The sequence below is a fragment of the Fundulus heteroclitus genome, chromosome 14 (genome assembly GCF_011125445.2).
Source record: "Fundulus heteroclitus isolate FHET01 chromosome 14, MU-UCD_Fhet_4.1, whole genome shotgun sequence".
NCBI lineage: Eukaryota > Metazoa > Chordata > Actinopteri > Cyprinodontiformes > Fundulidae > Fundulus > Fundulus heteroclitus.
The window spans coordinates 24,372,900-24,389,046 of record NC_046374.1 but is presented as its reverse complement, the minus strand read 5'-3'; the positions used below and the strand labels follow the sequence as shown (position 1 = coordinate 24,389,046).

General features: G+C 40.8%; 1 protein-coding gene and 1 long non-coding RNA gene across 2 annotated transcripts in view; one reads left to right on the top strand and one right to left on the bottom strand.

The window, feature by feature from the left end:
- The window catches only part of hspa12b (heat shock protein 12B), a 28,094-nt gene extending 12,536 nt beyond the window's left edge, over positions 1–15,558 (bottom strand). Inside the window, exons 1-8 of the mRNA XM_036146590.1 lie at positions 15,068–15,558; positions 13,643–13,779; positions 13,237–13,319; positions 10,740–10,864; positions 10,468–10,654; positions 9,535–9,639; positions 9,339–9,455; positions 6,503–6,680 (exon numbers count right to left, since the gene is read on the bottom strand). Coding sequence (XP_036002483.1) covers positions 6,503–6,680; positions 9,339–9,455; positions 9,535–9,639; positions 10,468–10,654; positions 10,740–10,864; positions 13,237–13,319; positions 13,643–13,685 — 838 coding nt within the window. The 5' untranslated portion in view covers positions 13,686–13,779; positions 15,068–15,558. The remainder of the gene's footprint in view (positions 1–6,502; positions 6,681–9,338; positions 9,456–9,534; positions 9,640–10,467; positions 10,655–10,739; positions 10,865–13,236; positions 13,320–13,642; positions 13,780–15,067) is intronic.
- On the top strand, positions 4,452–4,849 carry LOC118565726. The gene is made up of 2 exons (XR_004932552.1): positions 4,452–4,674; positions 4,765–4,849. It is a non-coding gene; the product is annotated as an uncharacterized LOC118565726 (long non-coding RNA).
- Positions 15,559–16,147: the final 589 nt, after the last annotated feature.

The window sequence follows — 16,147 nt, the reverse complement described above, 5'->3', positions numbered from 1 at the left end:
ACAATGCAGACGACTCTCCCTGTAGCTCTACGCTCTTTCAGGAGGAGTGAATGCTGCTTGTCGGGACTTTGATGCAATCAACTGGTTTCCTTATATAGGACATTTTTGAATTGATGAGATGACATGTTTCATGATTTGGCGCTATATAAATAAAATTGAATTGAACTGAATTGAATTGAATTGAATAAATGTTCTTTTATTAAAGTTTCAGGTTTCTGAAATGTTCAAAAGATTAATTTGTTTTAGTTTTTTTTTCCCCACATCTTTACAGAAGTTGCCAGTACTCTAGGAGGCGGTGCACCTTTTGGTAAAACACATATTACTGCATTCCTAAAATTCCTGGTCAGCTTTTTCTGAGGTTTAGACTGAGGGACGTTAGTTTAAACATGTTTAATCTGTCATTTTGCTATGTTTAGCTTTGCATCTCCATGCTGAGCCTCTGCTCCATCCATTAAAAGGGTGTCGGTGTGTTAAAAACCTCCTGTTTGCAAGGTTGGTGGTCATTATAGATTATGAAAACAGCCTAAAGTTTCAGGGTGAATCAGGTTCACTTTATCTAAAATAAAACAACAACTCTAAACCTCTTCGGATCAGAGTTACTTCAACAAGATCTGACTTGCGTACTATGATTGTAGAAAGTATTTAAACTGAATATATTGGAGGTACATGTAGAGTTAAAGTATGGGTTAAATTTGTTTGCTTTTAATAACATGACATCGTTGGTTACACGGACTCCTTCTGGAAGGAGTCATCGTCACCTTCCAACTCTGCTTTTCTGGCTTTCAAACATTTTTTTCCCCCATTCTTTGTGTAAACATACTTAAAGCAGGATCACCAAGTCTAAAACAGACCGAAAAACTAAACACGGCCCGCTTCAATCGCTTCACACCCAAAGCCGAGAGGCTCGTTACACATTCGCTTCAACCCGACGTAGAGCTTTAGATCCAAGTGAAACAGAACCTGGTCCCATTTCAGCTTCTTCGTTTGCTTCGGAGACTGACAGGTTAAAAAAGCGTCAAACACAGCTGGCAGAGACGAGATTTATGTTTGACGCTTCAAAAATGAGCCATTGTGGTTTTACAGGTTAAACATGCACCAATGAAATGCAATGATTAGAAAAGCAGTCACCATTAGCAAGGATGTCATCATTATTTCATTGTGCTATAACCTGTGCAATGATCCGGAAGAACTTCTGCTGCTATCACCAAGTGAATATATGTCAGTACCTGTGTATAACCGGGAAGTACACATGACATCATCTGACTTTTTTTGTGTTCTTTTTTATATTCTTATGTTTTTCTCATTTTATTTTTGACCCACTGTATATAATTGATGCACCCTTTCCTACTCCTGACTATTGACTGACTATTGAGCCGATGTGACAAGTGAATTTCTCCAATGTGAGATCAATAAAGACCAAAGACTATTTGAAGCTTTTGATATTTTTGAACCCATTTCTCCTGGTGTTGAATGGTTTTGCAACACAGAAATGCAATGACTTTGAGAAACAAGCGTCAGGTTCGAAGCACCTTGTGTAATTCTGGCTGGATGTTGGATTGGTGAAATGTGTTTAAACTGGTTGGTTTCCCTGCCTGGACCTGACCTGTGTGCGTAGTTCATGTGTTTCCAATAAGGTTGGGCCCAAGGCGATCCACAAAGCTTAACATAAGCCTTCTAAAACTAGATTTAATGTATGTGTTTGGGATCACTGTCTAATTGGTTACGATGTTCAGGAACAACCAAAAGGAAACAAGGTAAAAAAAAATCCAGCCAGGATTATGCCAGGATCGGGATTAATTAAACCTGTAAATATAATTATTATGTCGATTAGAGCAAATGCACCAAAAACAACATTGTGCACCCAATTCTTGTTTTTAAAAATCATCAGTCAATTCATGCTGTACACAAAATAGTTCAAATGCAACATGAAAAGCTGGGAGTGAGCGAACTAGAAACCGTCACTGAAACAGTTTTTGTAAAAAAAAAAAAAAAAAAAAAAAGGTGGGGGGAAGGAGGGGTTAGGATTTTCTTTTTGGTGAGATTGTGGAGAAGCCTTCATGTTTGTGTTCAAACCGACACATTTGGAAAAGCAAAGATTTATCTTACTGGCTGCCTGTTTGATAGCGAATGTGTGTGTGTGTGTGGATCCTAAATGACGGCGAACGAAGGCCGGGCGCGATCACGTGAGCTTCGATTTCATGTGCGTGTTTTCGTTCAGGAGCGACAAGCAAGTCTGGAAACCATTTACATGAAACTGCAGAGGAGAAAATGTACATGTGCTTGTTTCTTTACGACTCCCCGGCGCTATATTTGGAGACGAAATGAGGTGGAAAGAACACTAAAGATAGCAAAAAAAAAAAAGAAGAAAACATAACAAAAAAAAAAAACAGGTCAGTGATGCCAAGTGTGTGTGTCTGTATCTGTGTGTGTGTTTTTGTTTTTGTCCTCGCAGTTCTGGGAATGGGACCGACCTCAGAGAGAAAGAAAGTGGGAGACTGAAAGAAAATGCAAAGAAAGGGTGAAGGAGAGGGAGAGTGACAGGCCAGAAGGGGGTGAGATCATAGTCACGCTGCACCTTGTTCCAATTACAATATCCTGTGTTTAGAGTGTGTGAATGTGCTTTCTGTGTATCTCGCAGGCTGCATATGTATAAGTGGGCCTTTGCAGGGGATTTTGGACCGAAAAGTTGCCCGCTGAATTATGCATTGGCGATTCCTTTTCCTTCCAAAAGCTTCAAACTGTTCTTTTCAGGGCTAAAAAGCTATTTTGAATCCATATTTTGCAGCAGAAACTCATAACACTCTTTGCAGCCTTTAGGAAATGTTGTAAAATTGTCCACCTTTCAAGTTAAAAACCGATTCATTACGAACAAATGAAACGTTGAAAGTGATGAGCAAAATGTTTCAAACCAGCTGTGTTTTTTTTTCTTTATGTCTTGTCCAGAGAATGGTTAAAAAAAGAAATGGTAGAAGACGTTTGCTCTTCGTCTGGAGGTTCTTAAGTTTAAAGAGAGAGTTGGAGAGGTTCCAACTTCACATGCACATCAGGCTCCCTCAGCAGTCAGACTCATTGGTTCATCGAGAAGTGTCTTGGTCACGTGCATGAAGGTGAGAATCCTCAGGACGACAGATGTAAATTAGCATCTATGCTATAATCTGGCTCATTTACAATCTGTACAAGAGTATGATTGTTCATTAATGTGCACTGTCCTGATTAAATAAAAATAAATAAATAAATAAATAAATTAGGCAGGAACTGGATGGGTTATCAAGCTTAATGCTGAACTGTGTTTTTTTTTTTTAAAGCTGGAATCTGAGGCCTCTGTTTAGAGATGGATTCTCTCCCATGTCCCCCAGTTTGCGTTTGGTCCTCGCTTTCAATGAGCCAGGATTTCTTGCAAAATCTTTAAGTAGATTTAAACGAATGGTTGTGAAAATCACATAAAAGGAGGTGCGATAAAAGACCACTAAAGAATCCATCAAAAAGTCACGAGAAATTTAAAAGATTTTAAGAAACTCTGGTACCAAAAATAGGGATGGCTCACAAAACTTGTTGTCTTTGGGTTGTCTGTCATGCAGATTAATGCTTTATCGGGGCAACTTGAACACATTATAAGGTCGTTGTTGTATTCAGAGTTTGTTTTCGGGCTTCAAGTGGCCATAACTTTAGGGCTACCCTAAATGTGAATCCAACTGAGAATCTGCAACAAGACAGCAACAAAAAAAAAATCTAAGTTCACAGATGGTCTCTTGTCCAATCTAGTTGAGCTTGAAGGTCAAGATTAGTCACATTGCATGGAAACCAATCTCAGTCCAAGAAAGTCCAAAAATATAGTAGATGTCCAAAGCTGGTAAGTACACATCCCTAAAATTATTGTAGTTGCACTTTCTATGAAAGGTTATTCTACAAAGTTTTGACTCAGAGAGGTTGAATACCAGTCCACGGCACAGATAGTCATTTGTCCAATATTTTCAATTAAATTTTATTTATATAGCGCCAAATCACAACACTTGTAATCTCAAGGCTCTTTCCAAAGTCAAATTCAATCAAATAATATCTACAGATCGGTCAAAAAGTTTCCTCTCTAAGGAAACCCAGCAGATTGGATCAAATCTTGATAAGCAGCATTCACTCCTCCTGAAAGAGCGTAGAGCCACAGAGGACAGTCGTCTGCATTGTCCATGGCTTTGCAGCAATCCCTCATACTGAGCAAGCATGAAGCGACAGTGGAGAGAAAAACTCCCCTTTAACAGGGAGGAAAACCTCCAGAGAACCAGAACCAGGCTCAGTATGAACGGTCATCTGCCTCAACCCACTGGAGGTTAGAGAAGACAGAGCAGAGACACAACAAGAGAGACAAACAAGCACAGAAGCACACATTGATCCAGGAATCCTTTCTATGTTATATGGTAATAGGGAATGATCTGTCTTCCCTGGATGCTGTTGTAACCTGGTTGTATTTCTTTTTTGTTATAATTACACAAAATGTTTTTATTTGGTTATTTGTATTGTTACTTACCTGACTGAAACATCTCTAGAAATTCTGTCACTGTTTTAACCGTGTTACTTTAAGAATGGAAGCTCCTCCTTTTCGGTTCTTCTTTTGTGGTATTGTCTTTAAATAGTTTGCACCCCTTAGTCCCTCCCCTTTTGTCATGTTGTCCTGCGGGAGAGGTGTGTGCTATTTATTTTTCTTCTGAATATATCCAGTTTATTTATAGATATATTAAGTTTATTTTTGTTATGTACTTCTGTTTTATGTAGGACTTGGAGCGGGCAGCCTATAACACGGTTGTATGTTGTTCTCGTCAGGTACAATAAAGCAAGAAACCGTCATTTTAAAGACAAACTGTGTCACGGCCTGATCACTTAAAAAACCAGCACAACGCAGAAAGGATCCGGTTACACTGTCACAGCTAACGCCAGACCAGGTGTACCTACTATGAAGAGAAAAAAGACAGAACAAAAAGGTAGGAGAACTCAGCAGAGTCAGAAAAATAGATCTTAATGTCCTCCAGTAGCCTAAGCCTATAGCAGCCTAACTATAGAGGTAGCTCAGGGTAACATGAGCCACTCTAACTATAAGCTTTGTCAAAAAGGAAAGTTTTAAGATTAGTCTTAAAAGTAGACGGGGTGTCTGCCTCACGGACCAAAACTGGGAGTTGGTTCCACAGGAGAGGAGCCTGACAGGTAAAGGATCTGCCTCCCATTCTACTTTTAGAGACTCTAGGAACCACCAGCAGACCTGCAGTCTGAGAGCGAAGTGCTCTGTTAGGAACATACGGGGTAATCAGATTTTGTAAACCATGTGGAGTTTCCTTCCTCTTCCTAATTATGTCCCAGTTTGTTTTCATCACATGAACCTCAGACATGACATGACAAAGTCAACCTCATAATTAACATACTGAATGTTTTTTAAAAACGAGGAAGAGAACATCTTCTGTTTAACACGACGTAATCTAATGATGCGTCCTTTCTTTAGCTCTTTTCTACTGTACTGGGAAGGTTGTTGCACCCATTAAATGCCCAAAAGATTACACGACTGCCTGTAAACGCAAACTTAGCTAAACACAGCAGAATGCATCTCAGGCAGAGATGAGGAACGTCGCCTCTTCCTGGGAATTCTGCGGTCTGTCTAAAAACAGCTCTTCTCCTCTCTCTTCCTCTGCTCGCGAATCCATTTCTGCTTCTCTGTTGGCTCTACTAGAAACATATGGCCCTGTTCAAAGTGGTCTGTCTGTACACAACCCTCCCCTGAATACACATACACACACAATCCCACAAGCCTTTAAAGTCATCTGAGACAAGAACATGAGCCTTATCTGAGGTCACATCATTACCCCCGGCTCTTTGTTTCTCAAAAAAAAAAAGAAAAGAAGAAAACGCAGAAATGTCCGTGCCTTGTGAAACCCCAACACTCCTGAGCGAATTCAAGCAGTGTTGTAGTCAAGTCACTATGCCTCGAGTCCGAGTCCAGGTTCGAGTCTCCAGTGTTCAAGTCCGAGTCAAGTCCAAGTCATTAAAAAAAATCTGAGTCGAGTCCAATTCAAGTCCACTACTCATCCGAGTCAAGTCCGAGTCGAGTTCTTATTGATCAAGTCGAATCCTTATTGATCAACTCGAGTCCAAGTTCTGCACTAAAGTAAGCATAGCCTACATGTTTTTAAACTAAAAAAAAATCCACACTCCACCACATTGCACTAATAATTTAAATATTAAAATCATACACCAAATAATATTCTAATGACATATTAAAATTATAGCCTAATGATATAAAAAAACCAAGTCGAGTCTTTTTCTCAATTTCCGAGTCAGAATGATCTGAATGTAGGAGCCCGAGTCCAAGTCAAGTCACGAGTCTCTAAATTTAGCTAATGACTCGGACTCGAGTTTGAGTCTCGGACTCGAGTCCTACAACACTGAACTCAAGCATCAGCATTTCCAGGATCACTGTGTGGTTTTATGTTCAAGCTAACGAAAAAAAAAAACTCGGTCCACCTACCCTGTCTAAAGCTGGAGTCAAAGGGGCGGGTCCCGTCCAGGTCCAGGCCGTTTGTGATTGGCTGCATGCTCAGGTCGATCACCTGGTGGAGCCGGAGTTTGCGACAGTAGATGGAGGCGGCTTCGGGCTCCAGGGCGATGAGGAGCTGCTCGGGACAGTCGGGAGACACCAGCCCGGCCTGGACAACACAGAGAACAAACACAGAGAGAGAAAACAGAGAAAAGAGTGTGTACAGAGATAATGTGGGTTTATTTAAACACCCTGACGTGTGTTTATTTGCTGAGGCAGAAGCCCGTTGCATTTCTTTCAAGAAGACTGGCAAACAAACAAAAAAAAGTGTTGGGAGAGAAGCACAAAGAATGAAAAAAAGGGGGATTTTTAATATCCTTTGTTAGAAATACTCTCATCTCAAGCAAGAAAGAGCCCTAAAAGTAGTTTAATATGAGTTAACATATTAACATCCATCCATCGTCTAACTTGCTTATCCTTGCTGGGTGGCTGGGGGGTCTGGTGTCTATCTCTAGTGGTCATTGGGTAAGAGGCGGTCCATTTCCATCCAACGCAAAGACACACAGAACCGACAACCACGCACATACACAGTCACACCATGGGGTAATCTAAAGCGACCAATTAACCAATTAATCGTGATGTTTTTGGACTTAGGCAGGGATCCCCGTTACCGACGCCCAACATGTGAAGTCCATGCAAAAGATCCTAAGGCAGGACCATGTAGCTGGTGCTAACAACCTTGCAGCTGTGGTATAATATAGCGTATTATATGTTTACGCACGCAGAGACACCCAAACACAGGATATCAACACAAACACCTCATATTAGCTGTCAAGCACGGTGGTGGAGGGATGAATATTTGGGCTTGTTTACATCCACAAGGAACTTGGGGACTTCCTTCAGTGAGCAGACCATGAACTCTAAATCAATCCCAAAAGAGACCGATGAGCTGATGCAGAAAACGCCTCCTTCAGGAGGAGGTTCTACGATCTACTGAACGATAAGGTGTGCATGGTTTTCCATTGTCTCTGTGGTATATTAGCTTAAATGTCATCGTTTATCAAACTGTTAGCACGCTACAGCTGCACACTTTACACTGACCTTTGGATTGAAAGGAGGAGAAGTGAAGGAAAGAAAAGAAACATACAGCTTTCAATAATGGACAGCTGATCAGTGGTAACGTAACGTGAGGAAATAAACACATTCAAAGGTGAAAATAGTCCCACGCGACCCAAAGTATTGATCATCTGTTGCAATGAAGGATTTAATGGGGGAGACTTATATAAGCAATAAACGTGATGTTATGGGGGATTAAGGTTAAGTAGGCTGTAACAATAAGTTTGTGTCTGTGCAGGGCGGGGGTCTGCTCTCTACTTCCTGTGTTTGTACGCCGGTCTCCCTTATTGTTCGCTCCTAATGACATCACCACCGGCAGGAAGCACACACGCCCCGACAGGCCTCAAGCCAGGAGCCGACGCGCAGCATGCGTGTCTGTGTGTGTTTGACTTTTCATGAACTCACCTGAGACAGTCCGAGTTGGTCTGTGTGTGTGTGGAGGTAGGGCTAAGAAAAGACGCCTAAGGCTAAGAAAAGGAGGATTTTTAGCAGTGAAAAAAACTTGGTGGACGTTTAGATGCAGACTTGCACTTTCCTGTGATGCATTCCTGTGCATGCATGCACACTTCCTACAAGTCGGTCTAACCCGCACACAACAAGGAGGGGTGTGTGTGAGTATTTTCATGACATACAAAGACGGACAAAGCCAAATGCATTCTGTAATCAGTGAGTGTAAAGGATCCTTCATGGGAAAGTTAATCCGTCTTTATCCCAGGCTTTCTTTCCATCTCTGTGTTTTTCTTCCTTGTTCTCTATCTCTCTCTTACACACACACACACACACACACTCACTGGGTTTCCTAAAATGCTCCTATTAAGAAGAAAGGTTCAGCAAAGAAAATCTTCAATGTATATGGGGTAAGATCACTCCCTAAATAGACTTGTACATAAAAGGATAGTTGTGTCCATATTAGTCAGAAGTTGTGCATAACAAACATTTGTAAACTCATAATAATTTAAATCGTATTCAAAAGATACAACATACAGTTCAAATAGTTACAACTTCAATAACTAATAAATACAAATTTCAAGTTTAAATTTGTGCTTTACTCTTCATGAACACAAACAGCAGCGGCTGCTTGAGAATACGGATTTTTTCTTTGAGAATACGAATTCACAACAGTGGTCTGACGTCACGGTTTCCAAGGCTGGTTAATGGAGCACAGAGTGTGAAGATAGGAGCCGCGCATGCGTTCTTCAGACTGACCGTCTCTGAATGTATCGCTATCTTACCCCATAGATTTAGTTCAGCGATCACCAGCCTTTTTGAAACTGAGAGCTACTTCATCTGTACTGTGTCATACGAAGGGCTACCGGTACTTACCTTTGAACTAAAAGAGTCCAAGCTCACTTTAACTTTACCTAATATAAAATATGCTTTTGTCATTTTTTTAATCTATAAAAATGAAGAGCAACTGAATAAAATACAATTTTAAATGCAGCTCTCCGGAGGGTTGTGCTGTTTTTCCTAACAGGCTTGAGGACACCACATATGGTCCTTGGGGGGCTACCTGCTGCATGTTGGTGAGCCCCTGGTTTAGACATTTTGAATTTTGAAAAGAAAAAGAGGCCCGAGGATGCAAGCGGTCTGTTTTTCAGAGGACGATTAGTTTTGAGGAATGCTGTGGAGGCAACCCTTCCCACACAACGTCAACATTTTCTTTTAATTTGCTTCAGACGTGCTGTGACGACTGGACGTAAAAATGTCCTACCAGGTACGCGGCCTCTCTCATGAACTGCTTGGCCGGTTGTCGCCACACAGCTGGGACGGTGATCACCCATCTGATTTCCTCTCCTTCCAGCACCGACGAAGACTGGTCCTTCACCTCCTAAAAGGGAACCGCTGGTCTTTAGATCCGTTTATTACACTGACTGATTGGGGCGTTGCACCGATGGCCGAGGCCTTACCTTCAGAGCGTGTTCTCTGAAGAAGTGGAGCGCGTGGGAGAACACATCGATGGCCCTGACCTTCCGACCGTTAACGGCCTCCAGCTCCGTCTCCATTGTCAGGTCCTGTAGAAACGTAAGACGGGATGGACTCAAACCAATGATAGAGTTTGTTTATGTTGCTCGTGTTTCTGACACATAGTCCATAACTTTTAAATGAGGGTGAGCTTTAATCCTTGCCTTTCTTGGGCTAATTGTCTAATTAGAAACCCTAGTTTAGTAATAGTAATATCATTTTTATTGTCATTGAAACATACATTACAACGAAATGTGTTCTCTTCTTTTAACCCATTACCCTTGGGGAGCAGTGTGGAGCAATCTGGGGTTAAGTGTCTTGCTCAGGGACCCAGAGTGCTGGCACTGGTGATTGAACCGGGTACTTGCATCCTTCTCTGAGTGAAAGCACACTGCTCTAACCACTAGGCCAACACTCTCCACACACCAAGACGCAGCTCAGTAGGCAATTTGGGGTTAAGTGCCTTGCCCAGGGGCATATCGACATGTGGCAAGGGGAAGCTGGAATCGAACCCACAACCTTCTGATTGCCAGACAACTACTCAAGCCACAGTCGCCCGGCACCTTTCAAACTTTTAACGTCCCAAGGTGTTGATTCAAAAGAAATCGGAAAAAATTAAAGTATTCCTACATTTTCAATAGACCACCAACTTTGGGCAATGCACCACTTGCAGTGACACAGCCACACAGCATGATGCTGCCATCACCATGCTTGACAGCTGTCGCATTGTTCTTAGGTTTGAAAGCCTTACTTTTACCATACCAAGCATATCTCTACCAAATAGTTCAAGAGAAAAGACTTGTGCAGCTAATGGCTAGAACCCGTGCCCGTATGTGTGTGTATGTAAACTTCTGACCAGAACTGCGTGAACTACGTACACTCGTGCTGTGGATCTTCATTTTGAATTTGTCAAAGTAAAGCCAGTGCTGGGCCTCCTCTGGATCTAAGTCGTGGTAGAAATCTCGCGCCGCAAACCCAAAACTGTGGAACCGCAGTTCAGGAGTCAGCAGCAAGCACGTCGGGCTCTTCTGATTGGCCACTCCGGGGTCCCCGCCCTCCCAGCGTCTGCACAGAGCAGAGCAACGATCTGGTAATCAGGAATTTAACAAAGCTAGTTTAAACATGCAGGAGAATGTGAACAGATCCTTACTTCATCATGTGTATGGCTTCGGAGTCCTGCGTGAAGCTGAAGGCATAGCCGCTGGAGGTCGTCCCAAAGTCTATGGCAACGACAACAGAGAATGGACAAGCCAACCTGGGTCTGAGCTCCACCCTCTGCCAGATAAGGAGGCAAGAGTTTGAGTTGATTGGTTTATGAGCAGATTTATGCTAACACACATTAACAGCCATGTTATCTTTTTTAATACATTAAGCCTAGTGTCCTAAATCAGGTTTTTTCTATTGGATTTAACACATACTGTCACATAGGTTGTGTTTTATTTAGGGGAATCAGAGCAAAGATGGCTGAATAAAAATACACATTTTAATTTGTAAAAAAAAAAATTTAAACATGACCTTCTCCTTTGACTCAAGGGTTATGCATACATTTGCAAGGAAATGCATATTGTCACACTTCTCTTTACTTCCCTTGTCAATGAGTCTAGATACACGAGGCCAAATCCAGCACTGAAATATTAAGTCCTATACCTTACATATAGTGAGTTATCTTCGAATCCAAACCATGTGATTCAACTCTTTAATAAATACGTAAGAATGTTGCTTTTGCAAATTGTCTTTAAAAAATTAAAGACAGAATAAAAAGCAGAAAAGTTATTCCTTATAACAGAACCAATTTTGATGAGTGAGGTAGCCATCTTTGGATTTTGCTTTTGGGATTGGTTAGAAATGTAGCAGTGGGTGGGGGGGCATACTTTTTTTATTCTTCTGAACTGGAAACTTAGAAAGATCTAGTTTTAATTTCAGATGAATTGCACCATTTCTTGCCAGCCACCAACATTAACTCCCAACATAGCTGCGTCAGCCACATATAGTGAAAGCTATAGCACTAAATCCTTGTTTTTGCACTTTTGTCAGTTTTTAACCTATGAAATCAGCAACAAATGTGCCACAGTACAAGCTATATAAGAAAATACAATGTAACAGTGTTTGAATGCATAAAAAGCAGTGAAAAACATAATAATTAGCTTGTGTTGCTAATAGCTAACCTGACCACAGAGCCACCGTGAGCAAATGCTCCTAGTTTCCACACTTTAATGTGCTTTAGTTGGATGTGATGTTATTTCTAAATTTAGCGCTGACATAAAAAAGTGGTAACTTAAAAAACACACAAGTATGTTGACCTCTAAGGCAAACAGGAACTTTTTTAACAAGGTCCTTCAATCATCTTGTAGCCTAGCTGGCATAGCATATCTGCAACACCCCTTTGCGAAGATTTTACACAAATTAACATCATGAATAGGTGGACAACACGCTGTTAAATCATAAACTGTTAAAATTAACCACTGTACACAGCATGTGGTGTTAAACAGGGATAGCAAACAGGGTTTGCTATTCTAATTTAGCATGTAGCTGCTTTAGCACCAAAACGTCCAACATGTCTGTGGCAAAAAACAAAACATGGCAACAATAAAATTTGTTGCCATGTATAAACATTGCAAAATGAGGCTCATTATTTATTTTCTCTAAAAACAGAATGAGATCTTTTTTATTAAAGAATATTCAGAAAGATTTGCATGTTTGGCCGTTGTTGCTATCATGGCCACGGATTATGCAGCGGCCATCTTGGTTCCTTGATTTGGGATTTTTGCAACCCTGTAGCACCGTCCTCTCAAAAATAATTTTTTAATCGCAATGTTGCACAGTAATATCAAAAATCCTTTGTTAAATATTGAGAATTCCTCTTATCATCCAGGTCAATTTGTTTTGCGCCCCATTTTAGAGACAACTGTGGCAGAAATGAAAGGTTTTGCAGTTTTTTCCTAAAGTGAGTTAGATGTTTTGAAATACCCCAGTATTAAATGTTATTGATGTCTGCCGCTACTACACCCAAATATATGTCAATACACACGTGTATAAGTCACTGTGAATGTACATAAGACATCCTCTGCACTATTTCTTTTGGTATTTTTTTTTTTCCTTTTCTTACCTACTCCTTTTGATCCTGATTACTGAGCCGATGTGACATGTGAATTTCTCCAATGTGAGATCAATAAAGCCTATCTTATCTTATCTTAAAATCCCTTAACATGTTGAACCTTAAAAAAATGCTTTTTATATTTTAGGCTGGACATTTACCTCTCATCTTGCCTGAAATTTGCACCGTTAATTTAAATCAAGACCAAATAGAAATGTATTATAGTTGTCTTAATTTATTAAAGCTGTTTTCAAAGCCAGAAAAATTATTAAAGATTCACTTCTACGATAAGTTGACATAAACCTGTGACCAGTTCTGCACAACCCTTTTTTTTTTTTTTTTAAATGTAACTTGTGGTGTGCATTTCTTTGCTGCTAATCCCATTCCCTTTGAAATTCCTGGTTTTCATATGTCTTCTTTACCATAAACTGTGAGTTTAAGTCTTACTGGGACCCACTAATAACAGGTAGAAGCTCTATATAAAGACAAGTGAGCAGAGAGCGGAAAGGGTGTGTGTGAAGATGTTGTGGTGAGAGGCTGCTTGTGCAGTTACCGGTGAAGGCGAGGGTGTGAGCGGTGTGATGCTGCAGTCATTCCTGGCGGTGGCGGGCGAAGAAGGAACGGATAAACTTCCACCTGGACAGTAATTAGAAAATGAGAGTGCAACAACTATGTTTACCCGCAGTGGGAACTCCAGAACAACACGGAATTACCCTGACTTAAAAAGATTACAGTAAGAAACCCGTTCAGCCTGGGGTTCTTTAGAAATGAGTCTGGATAATTGAAATGAGCAGGAATGACTGGAATGTCATTGGAATCCAAAGTGAGTAGTTTACCCCAGTGGGAGTGGGACAATCAGCGTTCATTTACCCACAGGGTGGAGAAGAAGTGAGTCTCATTAACCACGGTGAATAAAAAAACAAACAAAAACAAAACATTCATAATCGCATGGTTCTCACCCGGTATCTGCAGACTTGAATCTGGCTGCACCTCTTCGGACATTTTTACAGGAGCCAGGGTCTTCAGAGAATTCGACTGATCAAACAATGCAGAATTCAAGCTGAAGCTGTCGAACTGATTTACTGTTAGCTAAACTCTGGACACAACAAAAAGGAGAAACGAATAAGACATGCTCAAAGCATCACCGAAGTAAAATTCAGCCAACTTCATGCATCTATCTGTTGTGGTTGTTGTTGGCTTCCAAAAAAAATAAAAAATTAAACACATAAAAGCTGTGTATGTTTTCCTTCTGGGTTTCCAATAAGACAATGTTAACAAGCAAGACGCTGAACAAGTGAGACGCATCAGGTTTTTGTTTCTGGTTTGGAATTTCATTACATGGTTCATGTTTTTCATGTAACTTCCCCGACTTTTCTAGACTCAAAATTCCAGATTTCTAGTTTTTTTTTAAGTCAGAAATACAAAAGAGCACTGTTAATTGGACGAAAGATGGATGCATGTATGGGTGAGAAGGTGGTTGTTTCAAAAACATTTACGTCTTTCATTTTTATTTACTCAGGCCTAGAAAAATACTTCTAGACTTTTCCCTGACTGGTAGTTATTTTCTTCTTTACATTTTATTTTTACAGGATCTTTTGGGTGTTTGACAGCAGATCGCCTTCCTGGTGTCAGTTTGCATATTTTTAGCCAGTCACCAAAAAATAAAGTGCAATGAAAAAGGACCACATTTTCTTCTGTTTCACTCATATGGGTAAACAATGAGGCCTTATTGACTCTTCTTTTCTCTCTTTGTGCACACACATAAATAAATCTGTGTGCATGTATTTAAGCCTGCGCCCCGAGAGGTTTGCATGTAGCAAGTGTGCATCATCGGTTTTCCACCGCAGCTGTTGTCTTTGTCCTTTTGACGATAAAACCAGAGAGCATAAAACTGCACATGGCGTGATTTCTTACCCACCGCCCCCCATCCCATCTCTTTTTACTATCACATAAAAATCATTGCTGTGTGGGATGCTGATGCATACATCCTGGTCTTTGAAGACTGTAGGTCTTCTTGACTTTATCCTAAAAGGTTTGGCTGTTAAAGCAAGGAGACAAAAACTCCTCTAAGACAGTAAATCAGAGGCAGATTGCTATATAGTGCCTGCTGTCACGCACAAATCACAATAAAGCTCTATCAGCTGGACAACTATATATAAAAAAAAGTTTAAAACATATTGGAATCAGTCCTCATTCATTCACTACTATCCGTATTATGCATGCAAACTGAACAAATGTGCTGTGAAATTCCTTTGTTGTCTTAAACAAAAGCAGTAAAGGAAGGTTTCAGGTTGCAATGCTGCTCCCCACACAATCGTTCAAAAGTAACAGAATAAGTGTGATGCCATTAGCCAAACAGCTTCTTCTATTTTAAGTTGACTTACCGCTTCAAGTCCTTCTTGCTTTTTTCTCTTTGTTTTTATGCTCGACTGTTATAGAAGGTTTTTTTTGTCTTCCAAACTTTGGAGTTTTGCAATCAAATCTGCCTCCAGAGAGAGAGAGAAAGATGGATGGATGGATGGATGGAAGAAGGTCCGGAGAGGAAACAGCAGCTGGATACAAGAGGATGCTTTGCTGCAAATCCCTTGTTAAAAAAAGTAAGACCTCCCGAAGAGTTTTGCATGCAGAGCTCCCAAAACTGGATTTAAAAATATGGTTGTGGGGGGTAGGAGAAGGAGAAAAGCTATGGGAAAAAGTTTCCTTTTCTGCTTCCTTTCTACACCCTGCTCAGTTCTGATTTGGGGTCTGCAGCCCAGGCTCTTTGCAGCCAAGCGCTCCGTCTCTCTGCTTTTGCCAGAGGAAAAAGTGGCGACACACGCACACATGAACCAGTCGCAGGAGTGGGAGGGCTATGACAGCACATACTGGGGGAATGCTGGGGGACTTACCTCACTGGGATACAGCGGCGTGTATGTTAAGAGGCAGAGGGTGGAGTATTTTTGAGGCTGGCTCTGTATCCTGATCGCGTCATGTTGCCCACTCTCTCTCTTTTTTTCTACCCACTTGTTTAATTAGCTCTTCTTGTCCCCATGTTTCCTGTTTTATTATGTTAGAATATCTTTCTTACATTCCCCTCCCACAGTTTATTCTGTATCTCCCTTCTTTCCTTTAATGTAGCCCTCCTTGTAAGTGTGTCAGACAAAGGCAGGAAGCAGCCAGGTGTGTTTTGGTCAAACTTAGGGTGACCTTTACAACACAGCCTCATTTTTTTTTACTGTCCCCTCTGGCAGTATAATGTTTAACTTCATTGACTGAGAGACGATATGTGCAGATGAAATGGTTAACAAGTGAGGAAACGTTTGGTGTTTTGTGATTTCTTGCAGAAGACGCACTACTATCCCGTGTTAAAATTAGGAAACCTGCTGCGTATTCAACGAAACTTGCCATCCAAGAACTTTCATAATCAACATACCTACGAGATTTTATAAATTACATACTGTTTGCACTGTATGTTTGAAATAAAA